General features: G+C 41.8%; 1 protein-coding gene across 5 annotated transcripts in view; it reads left to right on the forward strand.

Moving 5' to 3' along the window:
* smoc1 (SPARC related modular calcium binding 1) overlaps positions 1 to 23516 on the forward strand; it is a 90647-nt gene extending 67131 nt beyond the window's left edge. For 4 of the 5 annotated variants that reach the window (XM_042338178.1, XM_042338177.1, XM_042338179.1 and 1 more), the window contains 3 exons: positions 9925 to 10169; positions 14533 to 14586; positions 22854 to 23516. In XM_042338178.1, coding sequence (XP_042194112.1) covers positions 9925 to 10169; positions 14533 to 14586; positions 22854 to 22870 — 316 coding nt within the window. In that variant the 3' untranslated portion in view covers positions 22871 to 23516. The remainder of the gene's footprint in view (positions 1 to 9924; positions 10170 to 14532; positions 14587 to 22853) is intronic. The other variant, XM_042338181.1, reaches the window with a different exon arrangement.
* Positions 23517 to 26846: the final 3330 nt, after the last annotated feature.

A 26846-nucleotide genomic window follows, 5' to 3' on the forward strand; every position in this document is an offset into this window, starting at 1 on the left:
ACCCCACAGTCTGATCCCTTGCTGAGCACTAATGTGCTCAGGTTTATTTTAGCAGTCATGTAAGGGCTGTGGACATGGGCTGAGGGGCAGGCTGTGTGCAAGGTTGGGGGGAGTGTGTTCCTGCCAGTGCATATTCTAACATTACTGAAAAACAAACCAGATTGGCTTTGGGATTTCCACATGATTCCTTAATGCGGGTCATTCCCCAAACCTGGCCTTGAACAGCGTATAAAATAATTGTATTTTTATAACGCCTTTATGTCAAAATGTCCAAAAGGCATTGCAGTAATTCTCATCAAGCGTGGCAAAACATTTTTGTTGGCAAATGCAGCACCCATTTTGTGCACAGCAATGTCCCACAAACAGCCGTGAGGTGAATGAGTGATTAACAAAGATATTGGCCAGGACACCGGGAGAATCTTTCTTCTCTTTTCAAACAGCGTTGTGAAGGAGAAAATGTTAATGATACAAATTATATAAAAATCAAAATTCAGTTCAGAGACTGCAAAGAATTCTTCCCAATTCATTGCTCTACCACTGATTTCCGTTCAGTGAAAGCCACTGCGCTTCACAGCTTCAGGGAGGTTCCTGCGCCTCCATCCTTCTGGTTTATTCACCTATTTAAATACTAATTAAAACACAAGTTCATTCTGAACAGAACGTTTGAGCTGGGAGCGTTTTACAGTTGTCCGACCACCTATTGTGCGCTTCTAATTACGGTTTCGGGCTGCAAGAAAGGTACCTTTTGCTAAGAAAGAAAATCCGTGTGATGGAGCCTTGCCATGTAACTTTCAATTTCTAATCCAACTGCAGCAGTTATAAAGGCTAATGAATGATGGTTGGAGCCAAAGCATTATTGGCCCATTACGCTGTACAAGGGACAGAGAACTTGAGAATTAAAAGGACCCCTGGTTGAGTCTATAAATTAGGTAAATGATATTTTGCTGCAGTGATTGCTCTTATAAAAAGCTGTTTAGTATAGACTATGCTTTTCTCTAACCTGGTAGAAGGCGATTAGATGAGTCCTACTACATTTCATTTCTACTACAGTCCATATAGGAGAGACCTGCATCAGTGTCTTGTTTGGCTGCCTGTGCCAAAGGCAGGGAGCTGGAACGATACAAGACATTAGACAGATTCCCACCGCACTGTGCAGGCAAGCCCCCAACCAGACGGGCCTAATTGAAGTACACAGAATCTGGGAATTGAAGCAGTGTTCTGGCCAACTTCTTTATGTGGAAAAAATAACTCTGGTTCTGAAAACATTGACGTTCCCCAACAGTGATAATGAGAGATTTCACTGTCGGTACAAAGCTTAAATCTTTGTTTTGTGAAGTAGACTTGTTAATTTTCTATGTCTCGGCGCATTTCCCTGGAGGCTGGTAAATTTCAAGTGGAGCAAAGCTCTTGTGTTGCCATTGTGCAGGGAAGTGGTGAATTGGGAATAAGAAAGCACGGAACAAGAAGAGGCCATTCCGCCCATCAATACCCACTCCTCTCGATAAATCAAAGGACGTTTGGGTATTAAAGGTCTCTTTGAATTTATGAGGAAGGGAAGATTGTGCAAGGTCTTGGGGTCTTGTGAAAGAATGGAATTAGGGAAGGAGATGGTGCAATGTGTCTCGATGTCAACAGAGTGAAGATAGATGGGAGGAGGAGAGGAAAGTTCAGAGGAGCAAATGAAAACATTAGATGTTTATAGGACTGGTGTAGGATCATATGCAGGCCATTGTGGAGTCCTGTAGCTCAGTGGTTAGAGGGCTCGCCTCGCAAGCGAGAAGCCCCAGGGTTATTTCCCGGGCACAGCAAAACATTAGGCAAGTTTCTTTACTCCACACGCCTCTGTTTATGTAGCAGTAAGTAGGAATATGGTTGCTTGTCGATTGGCAGATCGCTTTCCAGGGGTAATAATCCCTTCCAAAGAAAATAATAATAACAATCACTCAATTCACGATTATTTGTGGGACCCTGCCTTTGCGCAATTGGCTGCTGTATTTCGCCCACAAAATATACAGTCAATTCACTTTACAGTATATTCTGTGGAGCCTTAGAGACGTCTCGAAGCTGTGATAAGGCGCTATATCAAATACAGGGATTATTATTATTATAATCTTTCTACGGTGGTTTGAGACACGTAGTTTACAGTGCTGCAGTAATGCATTCCCAGTGCAATGTAACATTTTCCCTCTGGTTAAATAATGGAAGCTGTTCTTTGGCAGCACAAATAACGTGTGTCATTCCTGGAAAGACACCAGCCATGAATGTTTCTGTGGTTGCAGCTGAAAGACAGCAAACTAATGTAGCTTGTGTTGGAAATTATGAAGTGTGACTTGTCTGATGTGTGAAGTATTGAATTTTAACTTTTCCTGCCTACAAATGTTATTTACGAGTTCCTTAAAGAATCAGAAAGTGATGACCAAGTATTTTCTCATCCTGTCCATTGCCTGATGTTTGACTTGTACAAAGTGACTTTATTTCCATTTTGGGAAAGGATAGCACTCTCAACACCTTAAGGTTTTATTTCCCCCCTGCCCTTTGAATATCTTACTCGAGGCTGTTTTCAGAAAAAGCCAATGCTGCAGTACTGTGTGTGGATGGCATGGCAACAACGACAACAAACATTTATGTAGCATCTCCGAGCACTGCACAGTGGTGGGATTGGATGCCAAGCAACTTAGAAAAAGGGAGGGGAGGTGACCATAGGTGCGGTTGAAGAGGGAGGTCTTAAGGTGGGATTTAAGGATAAAGACTGGCACGAGGCGGAGGGATTGAGGCAGGGTTTTCCAGAGATAAATTAGTGCTGGGGTCTCTTGTGGGTCAGACAGTTATTCCCTGTGCAAGGTTGGATTCCAATCGCAGCCACTTCATCAAAGCTGTTGAAGGGGTGTGGTGAGGAAAAGACTCAAGATCAGAGGCTGTGTGCTTTCCCACTGAGAGTCATTACCAGGCAACGTGCTGCAGGGAACAACACTGAAAAAAAATTTAAAACACGGGAACGGAAAAAATTGCACAGGAACGATCATGAAGAACAGAGAATGAATATAACAAAGTGAAAAATAGAAGAAACACAGGGCAAGGAAGGGAATTTCTTTTTCCCATTGTCCTGACCAGCAATCCCACAAATTAAATTGGCCACTCACTTCATGGCTCTTTGGGGGACATTGCTGTGTGCAAACTGCCTGCTGCATTTCTCCCACAAAGTACACCGTCAAACCACTTTACAGAATATCCTGTGAAATGACGTGATAAGGCGCTATATCAAATGATGAATTATTATCATTTTTGTTAAATCACTGTGTGATTGGAAGTGCGGGTGAGGAAATTGGAAAATGATTTACTAACTAGAGAGTGACTCTCCCTGTGTGGCTGAATGGAAAAAAGGAGCCATGATTAGGACATATCGGACCAAAAGGGTGCACAAATCTCTGCTGAGTTAGCCAATCTCTGCATGTGGGTTTCTACAGTTGGCTTCAACTCCTCAGGTAGCAGTGTCCCATAAATAGTCATGGGTTGAGTGATCAAACTATTATTATTTAAATTTTTTTTTGTAGGGATTACTACCCCCGGAAAAGCGATCCTCCAACCAACTAACAACCGGGTTCTTACCTACTGCTAGGCAAACCGAGGCGTGTGGAGTAAGGAAACTTGCCCAACGTTTCACCCTGTCCGGGAATCAAACCCAGGTCCTTGCGCTTGCAAGGCGAGTGCTCTAACCACTGAGCTACAGGACTCCACTTGTTCACATGGCACTGTTCAAAAAGAGAAGGGAGTTTCTCCCCTTGTCCTGGCCACCAGTCTCCAGATAGAATTGGTCATTCACTTCCAGGCTATTTATGGGACATTGCTGTGCGTGCATTGGCTGCTGCATTCACCGACTTAAAAAAAATAGAATCATTACAATTTAAAATAAATCTTGTAAAGTGCTTTGAGATGTCTTTATGACATGATAAGGCGCTACACTAAAAAAAGGATTATTATTATAAAATCAGTCAAAACTATACCCCAAATGGATAAAACACTCAAAACCACCTTCAGGGAATGAGGTTGAGATTTGGCAAGGAAATAAATAAAACAAACAGTGGAGTGATTGCCTGTCAGATCATGTAAACCCTATTGTGTTGTGGAGGAATGCCTCTATAAAACACGTTGTACATACCAGACACTTAATAAAAAAAAATTCCAAACTTTAAACTGTCCAGCTATTCTGAAAATAAATTACAGTTCTGATGTTCGGAAGAAGGACTAAAAAAAGTCAGACTGACAAATGTTGCGTTATTTTTACGATGTAGATGGGTATAATGTTAATTATTTCACTCACTTCAACCACAATATCTTCACTACTTAAACTAAGGGATAGGGTGATAAAGTGAATTGATAACACAGACCATCCATTCTTAAGGGTCCAAATCCATCACATTCCCAAGGGAATATAAATCAGCTAGGGAGAGGGAGGAGAAATCGGGTAGGAAATCATAGAAATAAGGGGGTTTTGTTTGCGAGACTGTGGACCTTGAAAATCAATCCGCTGGGAGTCAGGGAGCCTGATGAGGACTAGGGTGATGGGCGTGCGGAGTTTGGTGTGGGCAAGAATGTGAGTAATGGAATTTTGGATGAGTTGCCGCTTGTGAGTTGTGGAATTAGGGGCACCAACGAGGAGTGCATTGGAAAAGTCTCAAGTGAGATGTGATGAAGGAGTGAATTAAAGTTTTGATGGCATTGGGTATAAGATGGGTCTCAAAGCGATTCACAGGTTATACTGTAAAATGTGTATTTGCAGATGAAAGCAGCAGCTAATTTGTGCACAGCAATGTCCCTCAAACAATCAATCTAATTAGGGGGAGGGGGTGGGGGCTGCTGAGTAGGACACAGTGAGACAGCCCCTTCTCTTTCCAAATAGTGTTGTGGGATCTTTAATGTCCACCCGAACAGATGACGAAAGGAATAACCAAATTCCAAAACAAAAATCCTACCAACTGGACCAAGCTGACACATTGATATGGAGTGTGGCAAATGGAAATGGTTGTACTGGAGTACTCCCTTTTTTTTGTGTTGCACATTTCGGTTTTCAGAAGAAGTTGCCATTTATGAATCTGAGACACTATTAACAGCTTCTGTTAGGTAGCTCTTCAATTTTGACCACCTCGGTGAGACGGATTAAACAGCAACGACAGCAGCTTTTCACACGCCTGAGGGGATGTGTCTCAAAAATGGAAAAGACTTTTGAATGCAGCAAACCCTGGATAGTGTGAAGCCTGTGCATCGCATGGTCATTGCAAAATTCCGTGGAAACGAAGGGTCAATGTATGCGCAGAAGGTCCAGGCCACCTAAGCGAAGGGGGCAGGTAGAGGAGTGGGATGTGAGCAGATGGTAGGGTGAATGCCAATGTTAAATAACACTTTGAAGAACAATATCTGACAGCCACACACAGAAACATGAGGCAACATTAGGTGTTTTGATCTGATTGGCAGTATTTAAGCTGTGATTTGGGGTAGATGTCTGAGAAAATTAAAAAAAAGGTTTGACTATCTTTGACAAAAACAGGATAGGAAGGCTGTTTACATAGTCTGCGCACTCAGAAACATGCTTTATGTGGCTTTGGTTGAAATCGGCATCAGTCACAGCTATATGCGTCTGTTATTTTCCCTAATGACGTGCAGTGTAAACTTTTGTTGGTGATGGGAATCGGAGCATTGGAAAGAGTTGGAGGGGGAAGTGATTCAGTCTCTTGGCGTTTGATTCAAAACATCTTATTTTCATGTTTGGAAACATTTAGGATCAGGAGCAGTTAAAACCCTCGGGGGCCAGTGGAGGAGAACTAATACTGCTTCTCTTGAACTCTATTTGTAAACTATAATATTGTTGGTTGTGGGGGTGGGGCGGCGGGGGTGAAATTGTATCTTGCACCTACACACCATTCTGAGCTTCTACCCCACTCCTCTGCTCGCTCTCTCCATTCAGCTAACTCAGGACCTTGCCTCACTTCCCCACCCTCTCTGCCCCTCTGTTGGTGGCTGAAAGCCACAATGTCCCTAACCCTGGGAAAAGCCTGCCCTCTGCTCATTTACCCAGTGGATTGGGCATAGGAATATAGGCCATTCAGCCTTTCAAGCCTGTTCTGCCATTCTATCTGCACCTGTATCTCAACTCCATTTACCCATCTTTGCTCCACATCCTTTGATACCCTGACCTCACAACATCCATTGACCTCAGCCACACTGGCTGAGTCTGAGAGGGGTAAGGACACACTTAAAGGGCTTTCACCCCTCAGACCCAGCTTCAAACCACATCTGGACTGTTAGCTGCTGTAGAGGACTTTGCACCCTTAATCCAGCTCCCAGTGGCTGCCCAGGCTTAGACACAGTACAGCAGGTGCTCGGGCTTACAGTAAAGTACAGTGAGTGTTCGTTGTCACAGTGACAATGCAGTACAGCAAATGCTAAAGCTCACAATACAGCAAGGATGCATAGGACGTAGGACTACTGACCAGGTGAGCTGCTTTCAGGCATCACTACATAATGTAACTGAGCACTAGAGGTTGAGGGCCTCAGAATCTCTCCCTCATGAAACTCATTGTCCAGTCTTGGAAATACCCTGCTACACAAAGTCTCATTGCAGCATAGAATGCAGGATAATACACTGCAACTAGCAAAATGCCAGGCTTCCCTCATTTAGCATTTAGGGGTTTGTTGCAAGTTGTAAAAACAATAGTATTTCCCAAAAAGAAATTGATTTTAATGTTGAATCACTAACCAAACATGCAGAAACTGGACATGGTCTATATTACTGTCCTTAAATGGTTGTCAAATCAAATGATGCAATGGTCAGACTATGCACATTGTAAACGTACTTGTACCACAGCATCCAAACCTTCTGACTTTATTCACAAATGGGTAGAAATTTAAGCATGTAACTACAACTTAGTAACTAAACCTCTAGCTGGATGCAATGATGTCTGCAATGGTGCCATACTGTACTCTAGTAAATAATAATCCTTGCACGTCAGGAAGATGCTCTAGAGTGCTTCACAGTAACTATAGAGTGCAGTGTGCAACCGCGGCTGTCAATCTGCACAGCACAACATCCTACAAAGTGAATAATCGGTTTTATTTAGGGAACAGTTGTCCAGGATACCAGGAGACGCTCCCTTCTTTACAAATAGTAGAAAGATAAAGGAGAAAATGAGGGAAAACCAGGGGGAGAAATATTTGTGGAGAGAAAAATCTAAAGTTTGGGTTCCCCCACACCTCCCCTCCCCTCGCTTCCTGTGTGGATTGTTCAACCCTCATCCTGATTGCGTATAAAGTGATCCATGAGAGGAACTCTCGGGCGTTGTGTCTCTTTGATTTTCTCGAACGTTATCTGCACTAAGAGGCTGAAGCAGGGACTTCTAACTCGTTGATATGCAGACAAGCTGTCTGCAGACTCTGTCAAGGGAGAAGGTCTGGATTTTGTTAGAAATATAATTTTTTTAAAAAAACATTGGAAAGAGAAGAACGGCTACTCACCAACGCTAATTTGGGAAAACAGGCTCTCATCAAGCTCCGAAACATAGCGCCTTCCCTCCCGCGACCTGCGGTGACATTCTGTCTGTTGCAATAATAATAATCCTTGCATTTGATATAGCGCCTTATCACGTCATTGAGCCATCTCAAAGCATTTTACAGAATATAATGTAAAGTTAATTGACTGCGTATTTTGGGAGCAATAAGCTACTTGCAATGGCAAAGTAGCATTTTTGGGGGGTCAACTGGGTGTCTAACACATATGGAAACCTATCACTGTGCTTAAGGGTATCCAAACCGGACTGAGAATTCCATGTAAAGTTTTTAAATGCGCACAAATCAGCACATGACTTTCTGTCCACTGATGGAGGGTTATGAAAGTTGTGTTGCTTTGGTTCAGAAGCAGTGTGTTTTAATAGAACGGAAATGATTTGAAACATTACAGTTCCTTGGTGGTTTTGTATGTTGAGGGTTCCACTTTATTGATGTCAGCGTGGCACAGTTGGTAGCACTCTTGCCTTGGAATAAGAAGGTTGTGGGTTCAAGCCCCACGTTGGGACTCCGACCTCGCAACGTTAGAGGAGCAATGCTTTGTCGAGTTGCAGTCCTTCGGATGAGTTGTTAATATGAGGTACCATTTGCCTGTTCAGGTGGACATTAAAGATCCCATGGCACTATTTGAAAAGAGAAGGAAATTTTGTGCTGGTATCCTGATCAATACTTCTTCAGATAAAATTGGTCATTCACTTTACGGCTGTTTGTGTGACATTGTAGGGTACAAATTGTTTACTCACCTGCATTCACCTACAGTAAACCTGTGAAGCTCTTTGAGATGTCCTCCTGATGTGAAAGACTCCAGATCAAAAGCAAAGATTATTATTACTCAATATCATGCTGCCTGCTATTGGCACTCTAAAATGTGCTCCAGGTATCTCCCTGCCTGTCAGACTCAAATAATTTTAGGAGACTAAAGACAATTTAGAATTAACCTCACATTGTGAGAGAGAATAGGAATTGCTAGATGAAAAAAGTCCAAGGTCCATCTAGTTCGCATTCTACCATGCTGATAGTCACATGCTGCAAGAATGGAGATGTTGATAGCAATTAATTCTTTATGGATTCGTAATGTTGCAAGACCTCAAAATAAAGCAACAGACAAGCCTTTGAGCTCAGGTCCCATCAACCTGATGTTGAAATTGCAACAGGGTTATTTTGCAGAGAGGGCCCTTAATATTGGTCCCTCAACCAAGTCCACCAAAAAGAGACCTTAGATTGATTTGGCCATTTACCTTTGTTAGCATTTGTGGGACTTCTGTGGAAATACAAATTACAAAAGTAATTGGTGGTGCAAAACACTTTGAGACAATTTGATGCAATGTCGGAGGAGATGTTAAACCGGGATTCCTTCTGGCTTTTCAGGTGCATTTTAAAGGTGGCACTATTCGAAAAGAGAAGGGAGTTAGTTTCTCCTAGTGTCCTGGTCAACAATTGCCCCAGATAAAACTGTTCATTCACTTTATGGGATACCACTGTACATAAATTGGCTGCTGTGTTTGCCTCCAGATGAACAGCAAAATGCTGTGAAGCACTTTGAAATGTCTCAATGATAAGGTGCTATAACAAATACAAAGATGACACAAATTCCAGTGACATAAGAAATGGGAATTGATGAAATAACTACGAGGTGCTTTGAGAGTAGGCAAGAGGTACATTGCTGGGTCAAAAGCAAATGGGACCAAGTGTTTACAACAACAAGATTACATTTGTATAGCGCTTTTCACGTCGGGAGGACGTCCCAAGGCAGTGTACAGCATTTCAGACCCGAACTGCGTTTAGTGGGATGAAGTACCCTTAAGCTTGGGGCAGATAATAAAAAGAAACTCACCATCTGGCAAAACGTTACTCTTCCATCTCAAATATCGGTTACCACTAGTGGACCGTCACAACACTGCCTTTCCCTCGCTGCTCGTGTCCTCACCTTGAGGTGTGTGCCTTTTTTTAATGGGTTTATTCCCTCAAATTACAAGTTCAAGTTGACAGTTGACAGTTTTTGCCGTATGAAGCTTTTATTCAGTCCCATTTTCACATAAACAATTGTCCTCACTTGCCAAGGAGTTTGTAACCTATAAAACCGCTCCCCAGCCTCGCCTCGCGTTGCAAACACACATTGCTGCGGTTTAACTCTTTCCAATAGCTGGTTGGCCATGGCACGTCATTCTTTATTGTGGTGCTTGTTATATATTTTTTGTTTGCGTGTGGGTGAGTGAAGCTGAAACCGTAAAAGAGCTATTAAATGATGTAAAGGCTCTTTGTTGCTGCCAGTCAGCTAAAAGTAATCAAGTAACTCGCAATGTGTCTCAGCTGGCCTCCTTCATTGTGCCAACTGTGATTCAGAACTGACGGCCCTTGTTGTTGGTGCAGATTTCCTGAACCTGATCCAAGCCACACACTGGAGGAGCGGGTCGTGCACTGGTACTTTGGTCAGCTGGACAAAAATGGCAGCAACAGTGTCAACAAAAAGGAAATGAAGCCATTTAAACGCTTCTTGAGAAAGAAAGCCAAGCCAAAGAAATGCGGCCGAAAATTCACGGATTACTGCGACTTGAATGAGGACAAGACCATTTCACTGAACGAGCTGAAAGGATGCTTAGGAGTAAAAGAAGGAGGTAGGTGGCTGCTGGCCTTATGTTTGTTGAGATCTCTTGATCTTTGTCAACACAGACCTGCGGATTCTACCTTATAAATATTTTAGAAGTACGTTGAACTATATAATGTGGATTCGGGCGGACTGTGATAACCGCTTTTAATACCTCCACTATTTCCCATCCATAAGTTAAAGCAACTTTGAGTGCAACAGAGTCCAAAAGGGTGGAGTGAAATGACATTTCTAATTGAAAGATATTTAGTAGGAGGTTCATTGCTGCCAAAGATGTAAATGGTGGGAGGGGGAGGAATTGGGAAGGAAAATATTTTGCACTGAAAGAAATACAAAGGCATTTATTTTCTTTAAAGTGCATACAACTCTCCAGCTTTCTTCCATACATCTACAAGCTATGGTGAAAGACAAGGTATTGCCCTTCCTGGATTGACAACTCTGTCATCTCCCATTTCTCTTGTACACCAGCTAAACTTGTGAAATGTAGCTTTTGGATGGGCTGCCTGTACATTTCTAAGAATCTAAAGCAGACATTGAAGTGTCTATTTTAGTCTGCGGTTCAGTCTGTTTCTCATGATTTCGAGGGAGTAGTTACTGAGGTTTTTAAAGGCGCATCATGAGAACAAACCTCAGAATCATAGTCATTTTTCGGACAGAGTAAAAAATGCCACCTGGTGTCTGTGCATCAATGGCAAGTTTGCTTCTGACCCTTATGTCTCTCTTTGGCAATTAGGAGCAGGGCACAAAGTGGATTGACTATAAAGGGTCCTGTGTCAAACCCATTCAAATATTTGCAGCCTAGTTCCTAATGAACGCAGAACTGGGCATAATTCAACATTAAATTGGCAATTCTTATTAAAGGCCAAATGAATGGCTGGTGTGGGAAGTTGAAATATTTGCACTAATGAAGAGATGGAAAGAGGAGAGGCATTCAAATCTTGTAGTTAACACATATCCCCATTGACACACATTAATACTCCTCACCCAAGAGTACAAATATTCACAAAATAAATTAGTTGATAAAAATTGTTAAGTCACAAACAGATTAGACACCTGACATTAACAGAGCATTAACAGAGCATTAAGAAAAATAGATGCTTATCCATCATTAAATTGGTAATAATACCTTAAAAAAATGTGGTCACATAATCCACGGTTGTTTGTGGGACACTGCTGTGTGCAATTAGCTGCTGCGTTTTGCCTACAAAATATAGTCATTTCACTTTACAGTATATTCTGTGAAACGTTTTTAGATGTCTCGAAGTTGTGATAAGACGCTATGTCAAATGCAAGGATTATGCAATGATGTCCATCTCCCATGATGTTCCAGTCACCATGTATCTGTCCAATTGCTTTGGACAGATACAACGTATAAATAGTAGTTATTGTTTGAGATCAAATTTAATTCAGATCTAAAATATCTTTTCCTTCCAATTTATTTAAAGACAGAAATCAATACTCAATGGCACAGCCATCTAACAGTTCAGATTGTAAATCTACCATCAATCCCTCCACCCCACCCCTAAAAAGAGGAGCTGTACTGAGCTAGTTGATCTGAGGCAGGGCAGCAATGAGCACTCCAAAATTGACCTCTCTGTCTTTGGGGTAGGGAGGAGGGGGGAAAGACTTGAACACCATCCAGCGTTTCCTTTGGCTGGAAGATGATATCGTGCGGGGAAAGAGATCAGGCTCAACCACGAATGAATAGCCTGCCCTCTACCTGCGGTCCAAGCTCCACCATGAAAAACTGCTGCTTGAGTTAGGTTTGATGTTTGTAGAATTGTATGTAAATCAACCACTTTTCCTCCCTTTCATCTGTGCCCCTTCCAGTACCCAACAGAAGCAAAGATCAAGGGGTCCCAAGCGTTTTGTGAAAAGGTGCTTTAGTGAAAATCATTCTGAACTCATTGACATCTGTAGTCTGATTAAAGAGTTGGTTGGATGAAAGTCAGGAGCAATAAATGGACAATAAAATAAAACAACATTTATTTTTCATATAGCCACCAAGAAACATTACATGATGTGGTGGAATCTGGACCAATTTGTACAATGTGTTTCAAATTAATTCCCCCCCCCTCTCTATAAAAGAGCTCTTGGATTTTTTATTGAAGAGATGAACATTAGTGCAGACATAGGTTTGGCTTTAAGTTCTTAAGGGGATGTGCTGCCAATTATATCTCACACTAATACTCAAATTTGGCAGGTCAAACCATCATGCAGTAAAACATGGATTTAGTTCAGAAAGATTCAGGAACTCTCTTTCACCCCAATTTTGAATAAAGTGATCAGGTTTGAATGAAGTTGTTCCTTAGGGCTTAGTCAAAATTACGTCCGTGCTGTTGGATGCAGTTGGTGTGCTGGACAGTGAAGTAAAGAAATCTTGACCACAGCAACAGATCAAGCCCAGGGTCCTTTAGATGCTCCTGCAGAAAGCTCCACGGTGAGGAAGAATTTGTAATGTAGAATCATAGAATATTACAGCTCAGAAGGAGGCCATTCAGCCATTGTGCCTGTGCCGGCTCTTTGGAAGAGCTACCCAATCAGTCCCACTCCCCCACTCTTTCCCCATACCCCTGTAAATGTTTCTTTTTCAAGGATCTAGCTAATTCCCTTTTGAAAGTTGTTATTGCATCTCTATCCCAGAGGCCACAAAAATGGTTGCTACAAAGGATTATTTAGTTGCTGGTAGTGAAAAGCCACATTGGTGCAAACACAGGTGAATGCCAATATTAATCCTTGCAATTTGATATAGCAAGTTATCGCTTCATTGAGATGTCTCAAAGCATCCCACAGGATGAAGTATAGTGATTGACTATTTGTAGACAAGCAAATACACGAACACATGGATGTTATATCAATGTCAGGATCATTATAAAACTACAAATACACAGCTGGCAAACAGTGTTACTGGCCCTTTGATCTGAACTGAATCTCAAAATCCCAAAACACGTATATCTCCCGATGGTGCTGACTCATGCTGTCAGTGAGTTTCCACTGACACCCAGAGCTCTCCACCACCTCACCCAAATGACTATTTGTCATAGGCAAGTCTAGACCAGGAGTGACAGCAGCCTATTCAAAACTATACATCAAGGCCAAGCCTGCCCTCACTCAATGTGCACACACCCACACTTTCCAGTACAGGTTACTGGCCTATCGTCATAGCCATACCAGCATGTCAACCGTGATGAGCTAACTCAACACAGACCATGCAATCAATCATGTGTTTATAGCTAGCAAGGTGCAGAATTATGCACCTAGGTTTATATAGCTATGTGCATAATTCTGTTCTTTATTGCAGTGCTGGGTGTGTCCTGCATTGTCAGAGGTGCCGTCCTTCGGTTGAGGTGTTAAATTCGAGGTTCTATCCAGGGGGATGCTAAAGATCCAATGGAACTATTCAAAAAGAGAAGGGAGTTTCTCCCAGAGTCCTGGCCAACAATACCCCAAATAAAATTGATTATTCACTCCATGGCTGTTTGTGGGACATTGCTGTGAACAAATTGGCTGCCACGTTCAACTACAAAACACACAGTCACTACACTTTAAAGTACAGCTTTGGGGCATCTTCCTGACATGAAAGACGCTATACTGAATTCAAGGATTTATTTTTGTTCAAGTGCACAAAACACCAGAACACTTTCCATTGATCCAAATAAGTTTTAGGGTTTTGGGGTTACAAATTGTATTGGCCCGAGTGAGTTTGAAACATAGTTCTGAATAATACCGCTGGGCAAGATTTTATGGTCTGTTGTTCGTCTGCCCTTGCAAAATTACCATTTCTAAACCACATGGATTAGTTTAAATGTAAAAAAACATGAATTTAAAGAAAAAATGCATGAAAAACAAGAGTCAGTCAGGGAAAGACGACTGATAAGAGCCCCCTCCTTTACATCCCGTACATACAACGGTTAAATAACTCAACAACAACTTGCATTTATATGGCAGCCTTCAAGCAGGGCAGTGTTTCGGAGAGCTTAATAGTGGCAAAGTCTGACACTTAGCTGGGGGGAGAAGCAGGAGGTGACTGTAAGCACAGTCGAAGAGGAAGTTCTTCAGTTATGTTCTAAAAGAGGGGGAAAAGGGGAAAGATAGAGGGATTGAAGGAGAGAGTTCCAAAGCTTCGGGGAGTAGTGGCCGAAAGCGCGGAGGGGACAAGGGACAAGCAGGAGGCCAGAGCCAGCCAAGCAGAGGCAAGCGGGTAGCAAAGTGGGGAGAGAGAGGTCAGAAAGGTAGGGATGTTCAAATCAAATGTAGTCAGCTATTCTGCCACTGTTCTTCATGGTTGATGTCTGCATAGACAACCACAGATTGGCCAAAATGTACCAAAAATCCTGCTTTGTAACCTTCCTCTCTCGCCCTCCTGTCCACAGGTAGCAGCATGGGCGGCCTCTCAAATGGAAGACGAACAGGAGCGAACCCTTTCAGTAAGGCTCTGCTTCTCTCGCTACTTGCGGCTTTCACTGGTTGGGATCGCAGACCCGCAGGATGGGGTGATTGACGGGTGTACCTGGAGAATGGTGCAAGGCACACTCCTAAACTAGACCAGTTAGACTGATTTCCTCCTCCTCCCCCAAATAGCACTTTGGATCAGATTACCAAGGAATACCTGTGCAGTGTTTGAGTCTGTCAGCTTTCATATATTTCCTCTTTTCATCACCACTCTCACCCCAACACACACTGAAATTTTATGAAAAGGTCAGGCTGTATTTAGTTGTACGCAAAGGTATGAAATATAACTGGATTTAGTTTGATGAATGGCCAGCTTTACTCTTGAGGTTAGACAGTGAGGCTCTCAAGACTGTGGAGGGTTGATTCCAACTCTTTTATAAAAGCAAAGTTTCCACAATTACGCACGATATACCAAACACGATGTTACCATTGAGCTTTTACAGTGGCAAAATAATTTACTCTGACTCCTCAAAAGAGCACTTGATTTATCTGAATGGTTGATGGTCAGTGATCACGTCCAAATCCTTTTCCAGCTTTGCCAATAGCCACCCAACCATTCTGTTCACATGTTTCACATTTCCTGTTCCAACGTGCATTACCTCACATTTCTCCACATGAAATTCCATCTGCCATTTCGTAACATGTATACATACATAACTTGTTCAAATTGTTGTGAATGTTATCCCCCCTCCCTCACCACAGGTCATTTGGCCATGTAGCTTAGTGTCATCAACACATCTGTAATATTGTGCAAAACATCCTCCGGAATGAATAGTTCGAGTAACAGTTGCCACTGGAGCATTTCGCTGAAACCACTGCCCACACAAAGCCCCCCCCCCATCGACCTGTATTTTCTATTGCTAAACAAATGCATCATCAATTCCACCCACGTTTAGTTTTTGCAAAAAAACTAATGCTGCAGACCCTGAATTTGTATCAACCTTCTGAGAAGTCAAAGTATGTGTCCTCACTTGTTCACTGATCTAGTTGCATTCTGCAAGAATTTCAATAGATTGGTGAGGCATGACACACTGTTTCTAACACTGTGTTAGCTTGCCCTTATGGCATTTACTCTCTCTAGATGGACATTGATAGTGTCCCATAAAATACTCTCAAGCGTTGTCTCAATTATCATTGTAGCACAGTGCTACATTAGGGGAAAAAGTAACCTCTGTGGCTAAGAACCTGCCTATTGAAGATCCCTTTGATTTTCAATGTAAAGGTTTAGCTTTACATACACTTGTTCTCACAAGGAAATTCCTTTCACCTCTTTGATGCAATATGGAAATGGAGCAGTTCAAGTGACCTCTACTTGTGAGTTTACCTTACTTTGCGTTTACGGATTGAGACCAGTTGTAGGTTTTGTTGTTCTTAAGTGGCAGGATCATAGAAATTTAGAGGACAGAAGGCCATTTGACCGACCCAATCTGCACCAACAACAAATTACATTTGTATAGCGTCTTTCAAGTCAAAGTTAATGTATAGCAAGTACAAAATATTTTTTTTCGGGAGGGTCAATTTTGTGTTCCTTAAAGTGAGAGACAACTGTAACCCATGGACGTTAATGAACACATTCCCATTTCAGATTTTGCATCATTATATGCAAACATTCCTTCTCATTGGCCTCAGTAATATTCCACAACCCCATTCACAGAAGGATGTAACCATTCTGCAGTCGCTCCTAGTGCTATTGCAAAGTTAATGACTATTGGAAATGACTAGAAACTGAGTTCAAACTGGACAAATGCTTTTCACAGAGGACCTGAACAGAGAGGGGAATCTGCGATCTGTGTAATAGCCTTCCCCCTCACCAGTGAAGGGGTTGAGGCCCAGTGGTTCAAGAGACATAATAATAATAATCGTTGCATTTGATATAGCGCCTTAAAGTCATCGAGACATCTCAAAGTACTTCATAGGATACTGTTAAGTGCAGTAACTGTATTTTGTGGGTGAATGCAGCAGCCAAATTGGACACAGCGGCGTCCCACAAACAGCCATGGAGTGAGTGATCAATTTTATCTGGGGGGTTGTTGCCCAGGACACTGAGAGACGCTCCCTTCTCTTTTCGAAAAGCGCTGTGGGATCTTTAACAGGACAGGCAGACAGTTGTAACATTTTCCATGTGATGAATGGCACAGAACCATTGAGGAGTTTCCTCTTGAAGATTGTGTGTTTGACATCAAGGCAGCAAGCTATTAGTTTTCATAATCAGCTGACAATGAGATAGAGTAAAACTCACATGAGTCTTATCTTTATAAATCATATAATCGCCTAAGTCATACATGCACCCGATTCCCATTCAGTTTCCTGCCAAAACCTGCTCTATTTCTTTGCACTAGTCGTGTTTTATAAATCGGATAAACGGCTAAATCGTAACTCTTTCTTGGTCCCAAATCCATCATAAATCCTATACAGGTCATCTCCCAACTCGTAATGCCTCTACTGCTCTTCCTGGCTGCATTGAATTGCAGGAAAAGAAATCTTGACCTGTCAACGCATGTGCACTTATAGGCTGCATAGAAGTATGCACGTGCAGTGTAGATTATTGATTAAGTCGTACATTATATGACTTATGCAAGTTTGCCTATAACTCATACTTTATGCAGGACATATGAAATGTTATGGCCCTAACTGATGTGACTTATGCAAGTTTTATTGTATTCAAAATCCATGGCATGTTTCCTGAATTTTGCCATTGTTCAGATTCTGAAACTGGTACCAGTAACGTTTTGACAAGCGGCCTCATAACATACTGAAAGCTGCAGAATTCCTGCTCTCATCTGTGAATGAGCATCAACCCCCACCTCGTATAAAATGGGCAAAATCACCCCTTTTCCTGAGATGCCCGTAAGTACACTGGAGAGCGGTAACTGTGCTCCAGTGTAAATGCAGCTCAGTGCCACCTGGTGGCAGAACTCCGCAGCTGCCTGTCACATCCCTTCGCTAAACAGAACCGAGTGGGATTACCGCTAAAGGTGATTTAAATGAAGCTCTCCGTCCAAAATGTATAATCCTGTCCACCGCATGAATTTACACAACAGAATGAAACTGCTCCTTTTTTGAGCCTATCTTCACCAAGTGCAATAGGCACAAACACCAGTCTTCTTAATCATAAAACTTACAATAATCCTTATATTTGTTATAGCTTCAGGTCAGGACAACGACTTAACACGCTTCCAGGATACACTATAAAGTATAGTGACTGTGGGCGAACGCCCAGCTGTTTATTTATCAGTGAACTCAGAACGAGTCAGCGAATGAACAAACACAAACCTGCTTCTGTCGGCTGTTATACTCCTGAACCAACACAGCTGTATAGCAGGTGGTCCTGCAGGTTTGCTTTTGAAACATGGAACATGGGACCAAATTCTCTTTGTTGATACGAAATGATCGATTGTATCACAATCTGCAGGGTCACTTGCAATTTTAGTAAATATTGTGCAGGTTTTTTTAAAAAACATAATTACCTTGAAGTTCCGGCAGTACATTTAGACTCAACACCACATTATTCCTGTCTTCTCATATCCTAGACCATTATTCTCTTGCCTTCCCCCGCACCCCAACACCACCACAATTATGTTCAATACGCATTATGGGTTTGCAACATTTTTGGCTTGCAACCCAGCAATCACTGCCCAGTACAACAAAAGAGGATAACAAGTGCATTAACAAAATGGCCGCAAAACCATTTCAAAGAACTGGGTCACATTGGGTTGATTTTAATCAAGCATTGTAAATAATCTACTAATTTGCAGCCTTGACATTTCAGTTAATCTTGGGTCAGTATTCTTCTTCCCCCCCCACCCCTGACCCCTCCCTATTTGAATTACAAATCATGTTTATCAAAATGATGGGGGAAAAATATCTATTATTGTAGAACGATATAAACTTACAGGACAGAAGAAGGCCATTCTGCCTATCGTGTCCATACTGCCTCTGCCTCTTTCTAAAATATGCATTGACTTAGGCTCGCATAGTTACGGCTTGCTGAAAACTTGGGAAGGACTTTTAAATGTCTGGGATGACCCTTGGCAACTCAGCATGGAATTACCAAGCTTGGCTGAGGCCATTTAAACAGCAGATTGGACAGGTACATATTTGACTTGTAACAAGTTTCACCTGGAACCACCTTAATAATAATAATAATAATAATAATCCTTGCATTTGATATAGCGCTTTTCACGTCGGGAGGACGTCCCAAAGCGCTTCACAGAATAGACTGTAAAGTGAATTGACTGTATATTTGTGGGCGAACGCGGCAGCCAATTGCGCACAGCAATGGTCCACAGAACAGTCGTAGATTGAAAATGACCAATTTATTATTGTTTTTTTGTTGGAGGGATTATTATTAGGCGTGTGGAGTAAGGAAACTTGCCCAAGGTAATTTGATGTCTGAATTATGTTTGTATAATAATCTTTACACATGATAGAGCACCCGTAAGCTCAAAACTTCACAGATAATTTCTGACAAGTGTAGCGACTGTGTTTAAGTAAATAAGCAGCTACGTTTCGCACATAGGGTTCTGCAAGCAGCTGTGAACTAAGTGACCGGTTTGTCTGGAGCATTGTTGTCCAGTAAACTCCCTACTCTTTTTGAATCGTGTCATGGGATCTTTGAACAAGTAGACGTGACTTTGGTTAAACATCTCAAACAAAGGACAGCATTTCCAACAACCCAACACTCCCCCAAGCAATGTACTGAAGTGTCAGTATAGAGTGAGCAGTCTAGGACTTTACTTGCATGGTTCCGAGCTCCTAGACCTGCAGAAATATTTAATAAGGCTATTACTCAGTGATTTCATGAGTTAGTTCCATGTTGAAACAGGCAGAGATATCACTGAAGCAGCAAATGATTGCCTGCAGTGGACCTCAAAATGGTTGTCGCTTTATAAGTTGTCCATCCAGTTTTCTTTTCTTCCAACATATTGATGTCAGGGTTCTGTTGAAAGCTGATGAGGAAACTCTGAGGCTTGGGAATGATAGCTATTGGAAGGCATTACCTGGTGTCCATGTTCCTGAACACATGCTCATATCCATGGCTTGGTATCCAACTTAATAGAATGTAGAGAGGTAAGAATCTGCTGCTCTAGCTTCCTATCTCCAACTGTGGAACCCAGGGCAGGGATACGTGTACAAGTTGTGGGCAGGAATACAGTGGCAATGCTCTCCCAGATATTAGACTTGTGTAGTAAGGGGGCTCCTCTGAAGCTTCGACAGGGTTGTTTCACTCTATGCTTTAGGTATAGTATATGTGACCTAGAGCTCAATCTGGCATTGGTTGCAGAAGTATATGAAAGAGGTTCCACTGCTCAGCACTGACATCCATCACCCTGGCGAGGGAAACAAAAGTACTCAAAACTATAAATTTGAGGGGGGAAAAAAATTACAACATTTTAAAATTGAATCCAGCTGTTGGAAAAAGCCAAGGTTAAACACTTCTGCAATTGCTTCAGTTAAAAAAAAGACCTCAATTAGCGGCAGTTTAAGACAGAGCTCCTTTAAAGCATTTGGCAGTCACCTGGTGCTTCAATGGTATCTTTGCCTGGTTTCAATATGGAACTAACTCTAACTCACTGAATCACTGAATAATAGTCTTATTAAATATTTCTGTTTAATTTCATCAAATGATTAAGCATTGGGAGGAGAGCTGGGTGAAGGTTGAGAGCATCCCAGGTAACTCATTGAACAGCTTGTAAAGGGGTTTCCAGCCTTTGATGATTGGCAAGCGACACTATACATAACTGAATCTATATGACCAATGAGCCATGGAAGTGAAGATGAGTTGAGGATGATGACTGTTGCTGTGTGATATTGGTTGATATTTGGAAAGGCAGAACCTAACCAAGTCAGACATTTAAAATCACTCAATAGTTGGGGTTGTGGTGAATGAAGACAAATCCAGACCTTTGGAGAAGGTGCTTAGCTGTAACTCTGCTTAGATCAAAGAATCACAAGCATGGAACTCGGGTACACAGTGGAGGAAGCGAGAGACTTATTCAGGGTCAAACAAGTGGGTGAAGTGAAGTTCCAAACCCGCACAGCTGGAGTTTAACAAACAAATGGAGGAAGCACTAAGCTCAATTCAGGTTCAACTTCAGATGAATTCAACAACAGCAGCAACAACTTGTATTTATACAGCGCCCTTCACGCGGGGTAGTGTCCCTGAGCGGCTAATCCATTTGAAACCTGGGCGAGCAGTGCCACCTCAGGCAGCTCAACTGGCCCCTGGATGGAAGCCAGGCAGATTACTGTTCAAGGTTATTTTAAAGCTGTACGCATCATTTTGCAGTCGTCACAAATCAAGTTGGGTGCACTAACTAGAAGCACGTTGTGTTCAGCGTGAAGAAATATGCTCCTAATATCGCCAACCTCAATATTGTTTAAACGGAAATAGTTTGTACTCATTTCACAAATGTCAGCATTTTGTGAATCGTAAAACACCGTGTTAATGCTATTAAATTAAACCACATTATGGCTATTAATCTGCTCCACAGTCACTGTAGGATCAGGTGTCCAGGGAACTTAACACATGAAAATAGTTGCTTGTGACAAGATGTTTTATTCATCGCATGTTGATTTTATTAAGCTCAGCTGCCATTGTCTAAGGGGAAAGTATGGCATAAATTAGAAAACTATTCTACGCTTGTTTCTATGGGGTACAATTTACTCATTACAGAAAATTTCCCAGAAGTTCACCTTTACTGAAACATCTGGATGCAATCTGATCGCTGTCAAAATACACTTTTCACAAAATGCCAGCTCTGCTACCAGTTTTTCAGCTACTAACATGCTGAGGCCACCTTCCACAGGGGACGGACTGCTTTGCCGGCTGTATCAAAACATTGTTTCAAGCGAAAAAAATAAATGCAAGCACTGGCTTCATTCTAGGAATTTCCTGGACTGGGTCAATGATCTGCTGCTGTTCACAAATTGCCAGAGAATATTTAACCATTTAACTAGGCTTAAGATCACATCTCATTTACACCGAGGCCCTGGGAGGGGTATTCGTCAACACACAGTGGGTTACCTCTCTACTCTGCTCACTTAGTGCAATGGGACCTTCACCATCCACTAGAGTTCATCTTTGGTTAAACTAATCGATAGGTTTACAGTCAGGTTTCCAGGATCGAGCTCTAACCCGCAACTTCCAAAGCAAAAATAATAATCCCTTCAAATAAATAAAAATAATGAATGGTCACTCAATACACGACTGTTTGTGGGACACTGCTGTGCGCAATTGGCTGCCGGGTTTCGCTCACAAAATATACAGTCAATTCAGTTTACAGTATATTCTGTGAAGCATTTTGAGACATTTAGAAGATGTGATAAGGCGCTATATCAAATGCAAGGATTACTATTATTTTACATTAGAATATACAGCACAGAAACAGGCCATTCGGCCCAACTGGTCTATGCCGGTGTTTATGCTCTACATAAGCCTCCTCCTGCCCTTCCTCAATTAAGTCTTCAAGCATAACCTTCTATTCCTTTCTCGCTCATGTACCTCTCTAGCTTTCCCTTAAATACATCTACTTTCCCTTAAATACATCTAACTCATTGAACAGCAACTCTTATCGGTTGGAGGGATGGTGATTCAGCAGTAACTGACTGGCAAGTACAGGGGAACCCAGTTATACTGACATCACTTCCCGTGTGCTTTGTGAACAAAGTGATGTCAGCAGCAATTCCTGGGAATAACATGTGCACACGCAGCGCACAGGAAATGAAGTCAGTGACGTCCCCACGACCAGGAAATGGACAATTTTTTCACACTTCACTCATAATGCTGCCTCACAGACTTTGGATATGTTTGCAGTTGCATGATTGAAAACCCCATCTGTTTGCTTTCCCCCATATCCTTCAAACCTCTGAAGCTTCAGAACCTACATCTGATTACTTCGTAATTCAATATAAATTTTGTACAAAGGATCACCCACAAGAGTACACAGTCACTATGCTTTACAGCATATCCTGTGTCGCACTTTGAAATGTCCTCCCGATGTGAAAGGCTCTGTATCAAAAGATTACTTTATTATTATTGTCAAGGAAGCTTAACAAATCACTACACTTTGCGACGAACAAGACTGCCCCCCGGGTCCAGCCCCCGCCCTCCCCACCTCCCATCCATCCGCCCTCCCCCTTTCCTCCCTCCAAGCTGTAAAAGGAGAACAGCAAAGCATCCTGAGTGTTTGGTTTCTGCGAGGGCGAATACTAATGGATTCTTATTTCTCTTGGTTTGCAGTAGGACGCTTGGTGTGAAGTAGAGGAGGGAACCTTGAGTGGAGAGAACCAGTGCTCTGTAAGCAGGCACGACAAAAAAAAAATGGCAATAATCTGAACGCAAGAAGTGTCGCCAAAAGTTTGCACTTTTTTTTAAAAAATGTATACCATTATAGATCGATTATAGAAGAAAGATGCAAGTTTCTAAACAGCTACTGATTTTTTTAAAAAAAGGTTAAACCTTAGTGGTTTGGACAGAACAAAACTTGAGGAGATATTTAATTGTACAGTTCTGATGTACAGTTGGTTGCATCACTGCGTCGGTGGCATTTAGTGTTACCCTTGTTCTTAATCACATACAATGTATGTGTCGGTGTTCATTTCTATAATCAAAAGGTTTTTCATTCATTCATTGATTCTTTAATGCTAAATTTTAGTCACGCCTATGGAACAAAGACAGTAAGATTAGTGTGTGCGTGGGGGTGGGGGGGGGGAAAGAGGGAGGAAAATGATTCCTCGAAGAAAAGAACTGGACTCAAAACGGCTAAATGGCAGCAATGTCTTGTAGATATCAAAGCTTACAAAAATATTCAACCTTCTGCCTTCTTTCCATTACCGATAAAAATGCATTTGATTTTCCAACATGGTGCATTACTGATTTACTAATAAAAATGTAATAGAATGATGGTGACTTTGTATGTTTCATTGACTATAATCTGGTTGACTTCATTGCAAAGGTCCTAGACATCCACCTCTCTGCCAGCACTGGAGTAACAACAACTCTCTCACAATACTTGACTAGCAAATCTCTCAGCCTCAACCAACGATTATGGACAAAATTGAGCTTGAACACACGAGGGAAACAAAATAAATAGAACTTCATCCTCTCTCTCTCTCTCTCCATAATTTACAACAGAAGGTTTCCAAAATGTTTAGCCAGATCTTGATTGAAGGAAATGAAAATTGTCAAGTCTCTTAGCATGAGAAAGTGCATTTGGAGTAAACTGGACAAGAACAACTCATCCCAATTGGAGCAGGATAGAATCCAACATCTATAAAGTGCAAGAGACAGCGATCCCATCAATGATCAGACATTTCTTGTACATCACACATCATTTACCTGTGTTTCCTGGCTCTGTTCAGTGCGTTTTATTTCCTATGTGTACACACATCCATTTCCCGAGTGTAAATACACGCAGGCTCGCACACACATACTGAATGTGGAAATAATACTTGCATGTCATATAGCGCCTTATCACATTTTCGAGACATCTCAAAGCGCTTCACAGAATATACAATAAAGTGGATTGACTGTATATATTTTTTGTGGACGAAACACAGCAGCTAATTGCGCACAGCAGTGTCCACAAACAGTCGTGGATTGAGTGACCAAATTATTATTTTTTTGAAGGGAAATAGTGAAAGACGTTTTACATTTTGTCTCTGTGTGTTCTCACATGATTGTGATTGGAAAAGTTTCAATTCTTAGCTTGAACATTTGTAACTTCACACTATTTATCTGGTGCTTTCTCCCTCCCATTTTTATTGCTTTATCCTTTACCTGCTGCTCCCATCTTGGTTTCTTTCAAGCATGCCAAACTTTGGTATTAATGCCTCTGGTGTCCGTTGATCTGAAGACTGGGGTGGGGAAGTCCATGCCTCTCACTTCACATTGCTCATTGTAAAGTTGTTGGTTGTTACGTTTCGCCCACAAATATACAGTCACTGCACTTTACATTATATTCTGTGAAACGCTTTGAGATGTCTTGTAGACGTGATAAGGCGCAATATCAAATGCAATGATCATTATTATTATTAATGTAACAACTTGCATTCAATATAGTGTCCTTTACATGGGGCAGACTGTGGGTGCACTTAGCAATGATGGAGCCTGTCGCTGAGCTGGGGGGTGGGGTGGGTGGAAGTGACCATAAGCACAGTTGAAGAGGAAGCTCTTCAGTTGTGATCTAAAAGAGGGGAAGGAGGGGGCAAGGCGGTGGGATTGAGGGAGAGAGTTCCGAAGCTTCGGTGCTTAATGACTAAAAGTTGCAGCTGCTGATGGTGGAGCGGAGGGGACGAGGGACTTAAAGCGAGTCAGTCCGCCTCCTATAAAAAACAAACCCTTATCCACATGATGCTGTTTGCAAGCACATTTGGATTTCTATGTAGCATTCACAGTTGTCCAGGAACCATGCAGCCCTCTTGAGCTAAGTCTCGTCCTCTCAGATAAACATTGGGGAATTGAAGCTGCAGCAGACTACATAAGGAATTGAAGAAGGCATAAACGTGTCAAATTGTGAAAGATGGGTTTCCGTAGCTTCCAAGTAATTTTATAAAGAATGTATTGAGCAATTATTTTACAATAAACTCAAAATTGTTCTTCATATTAAAATTACGTGAAGCACATTTTTTTTACCCCAATGAATTGTTACGATATGGAATGCACTGCCAGAGAGGATTGGGGAAGCAGATTCAATAGTAGCCTTCAAAAGGGAATTGGATGTGTACTTGAAAAGGAAAAATTTGCAGGGCTATCGGGCTCAGAGCGGGGGAGTGGTATTAATAGGATAGCTCTTTTAAAGAGCCGGCACAGGCACAATGGGCCGAATGTCCTCCTTCTGTGCTGTAAGATTCTATGACACAAAACGACTACTGCCATTCAAAGTGAAATACACTCCAGCTTACTCGCTTAGTTCTTCCCTGGCTGCTAGATTGGGTTTCTTGTAGTGTTCCCAGCCCAAACAGATTCCACCAAGCTGGGCAAGACAGTTGTTTATTATTTTACTTGTTTTAAGAAAAATCCTGGTAAAAGTCTTGTTTGAATTGGGTATGCGATTTTTTTAATATACAAAATTTATTGACCGTTAAAACAGATGCAACATTTTATTTGTTCTTAAACAATGCTGGGACATTTATGTCAATCCGAGTCGGCTTTATTTGGCACATTTAGTAAATAAGCTATTTGATGGACTAGTTACACTTTAATTGGGATCTAAAAATATCCCTGAATCGTAGATTTCTACTGAAGCTTATTTTTGTAGGGAGCTGCAAGTACAAACTCAGTACATTGGCCTCAGAAACTGGATTCCAATCCAAACTCCTGACCAAACTGTGCCCAGGACCAAGCCAGCCGAGCTGTGCCTGTAAATCAATCAGTGGCTCACCGGTTTTACCTCAACAAAATCTGAGGGCATATGGTTTGATAAAAGTACATATGCTCAATGGATGAGAAAACACAATGGAAGGAGAGGATGGTGATCAATTGAGATTTGACCACAAGTTAAGACCCTGACTTTTGAGTTCTGACGAAGGGTTGTGGACCCAAAACTTTGACTCACTTTCCTTTCTCCGTAGATGCTGTCTGACCTGCTGAGTATTCCCAGCGACTTCTGTTTTTGTTTCAGATTTCCAGCATCTGCAGTATTTTGCGTTTTGTTTCCTGACTTTTGAAAGTTATACAAATGGGCAGCAGAGAGGGAAAAAGTGACAGACGAGTTTTTCGGTTTAATATTTTAGATTTTCTTTAATCAGCGCAGTTGTCCTTCAGTGAGTGGAAAAATATAAATCTCCCACCCCCCCCCACCCGCCCACCGAAAAAAATTCCTTTGTGTCTGAATTCCTTCCCCTTTCAACTAGGTGAATGTTGTTTTGTTGGACCGGGTGTCTGACATGTGGAAACCCATCACCATGCTTAACAGTATCCAAACTGAATTGTGAAGAGTCACAAAGTTATTGAGCACCTGGTAAGACTGAAAATTTAAACACTGCGGCAACACTTCATTCATTCATTGTCAGATTGACTTGCAATAAGAGCAGTCGAAAAACTGTGTTAATCTAGGATGGGATTGGAAGGAAATAAGCATTTATATCTATGAAGTATGTCATCCATGTGTTTCCAATTATTCTTATGCTCAAGTGAAAACTTTAAACAGTAACAGCAGTCCCACAAATGCAGGCAGGAATAGATGCGACAGGACGAAAGGGTGAAACGCAGGTATGTGGAAATTATTCACTG

Source organism: Callorhinchus milii, unplaced genomic scaffold, assembly GCF_018977255.1.
Source record: "Callorhinchus milii isolate IMCB2004 unplaced genomic scaffold, IMCB_Cmil_1.0 Scaffold9, whole genome shotgun sequence".
Taxonomy (NCBI): Eukaryota; Metazoa; Chordata; class Chondrichthyes; order Chimaeriformes; family Callorhinchidae; genus Callorhinchus; species Callorhinchus milii.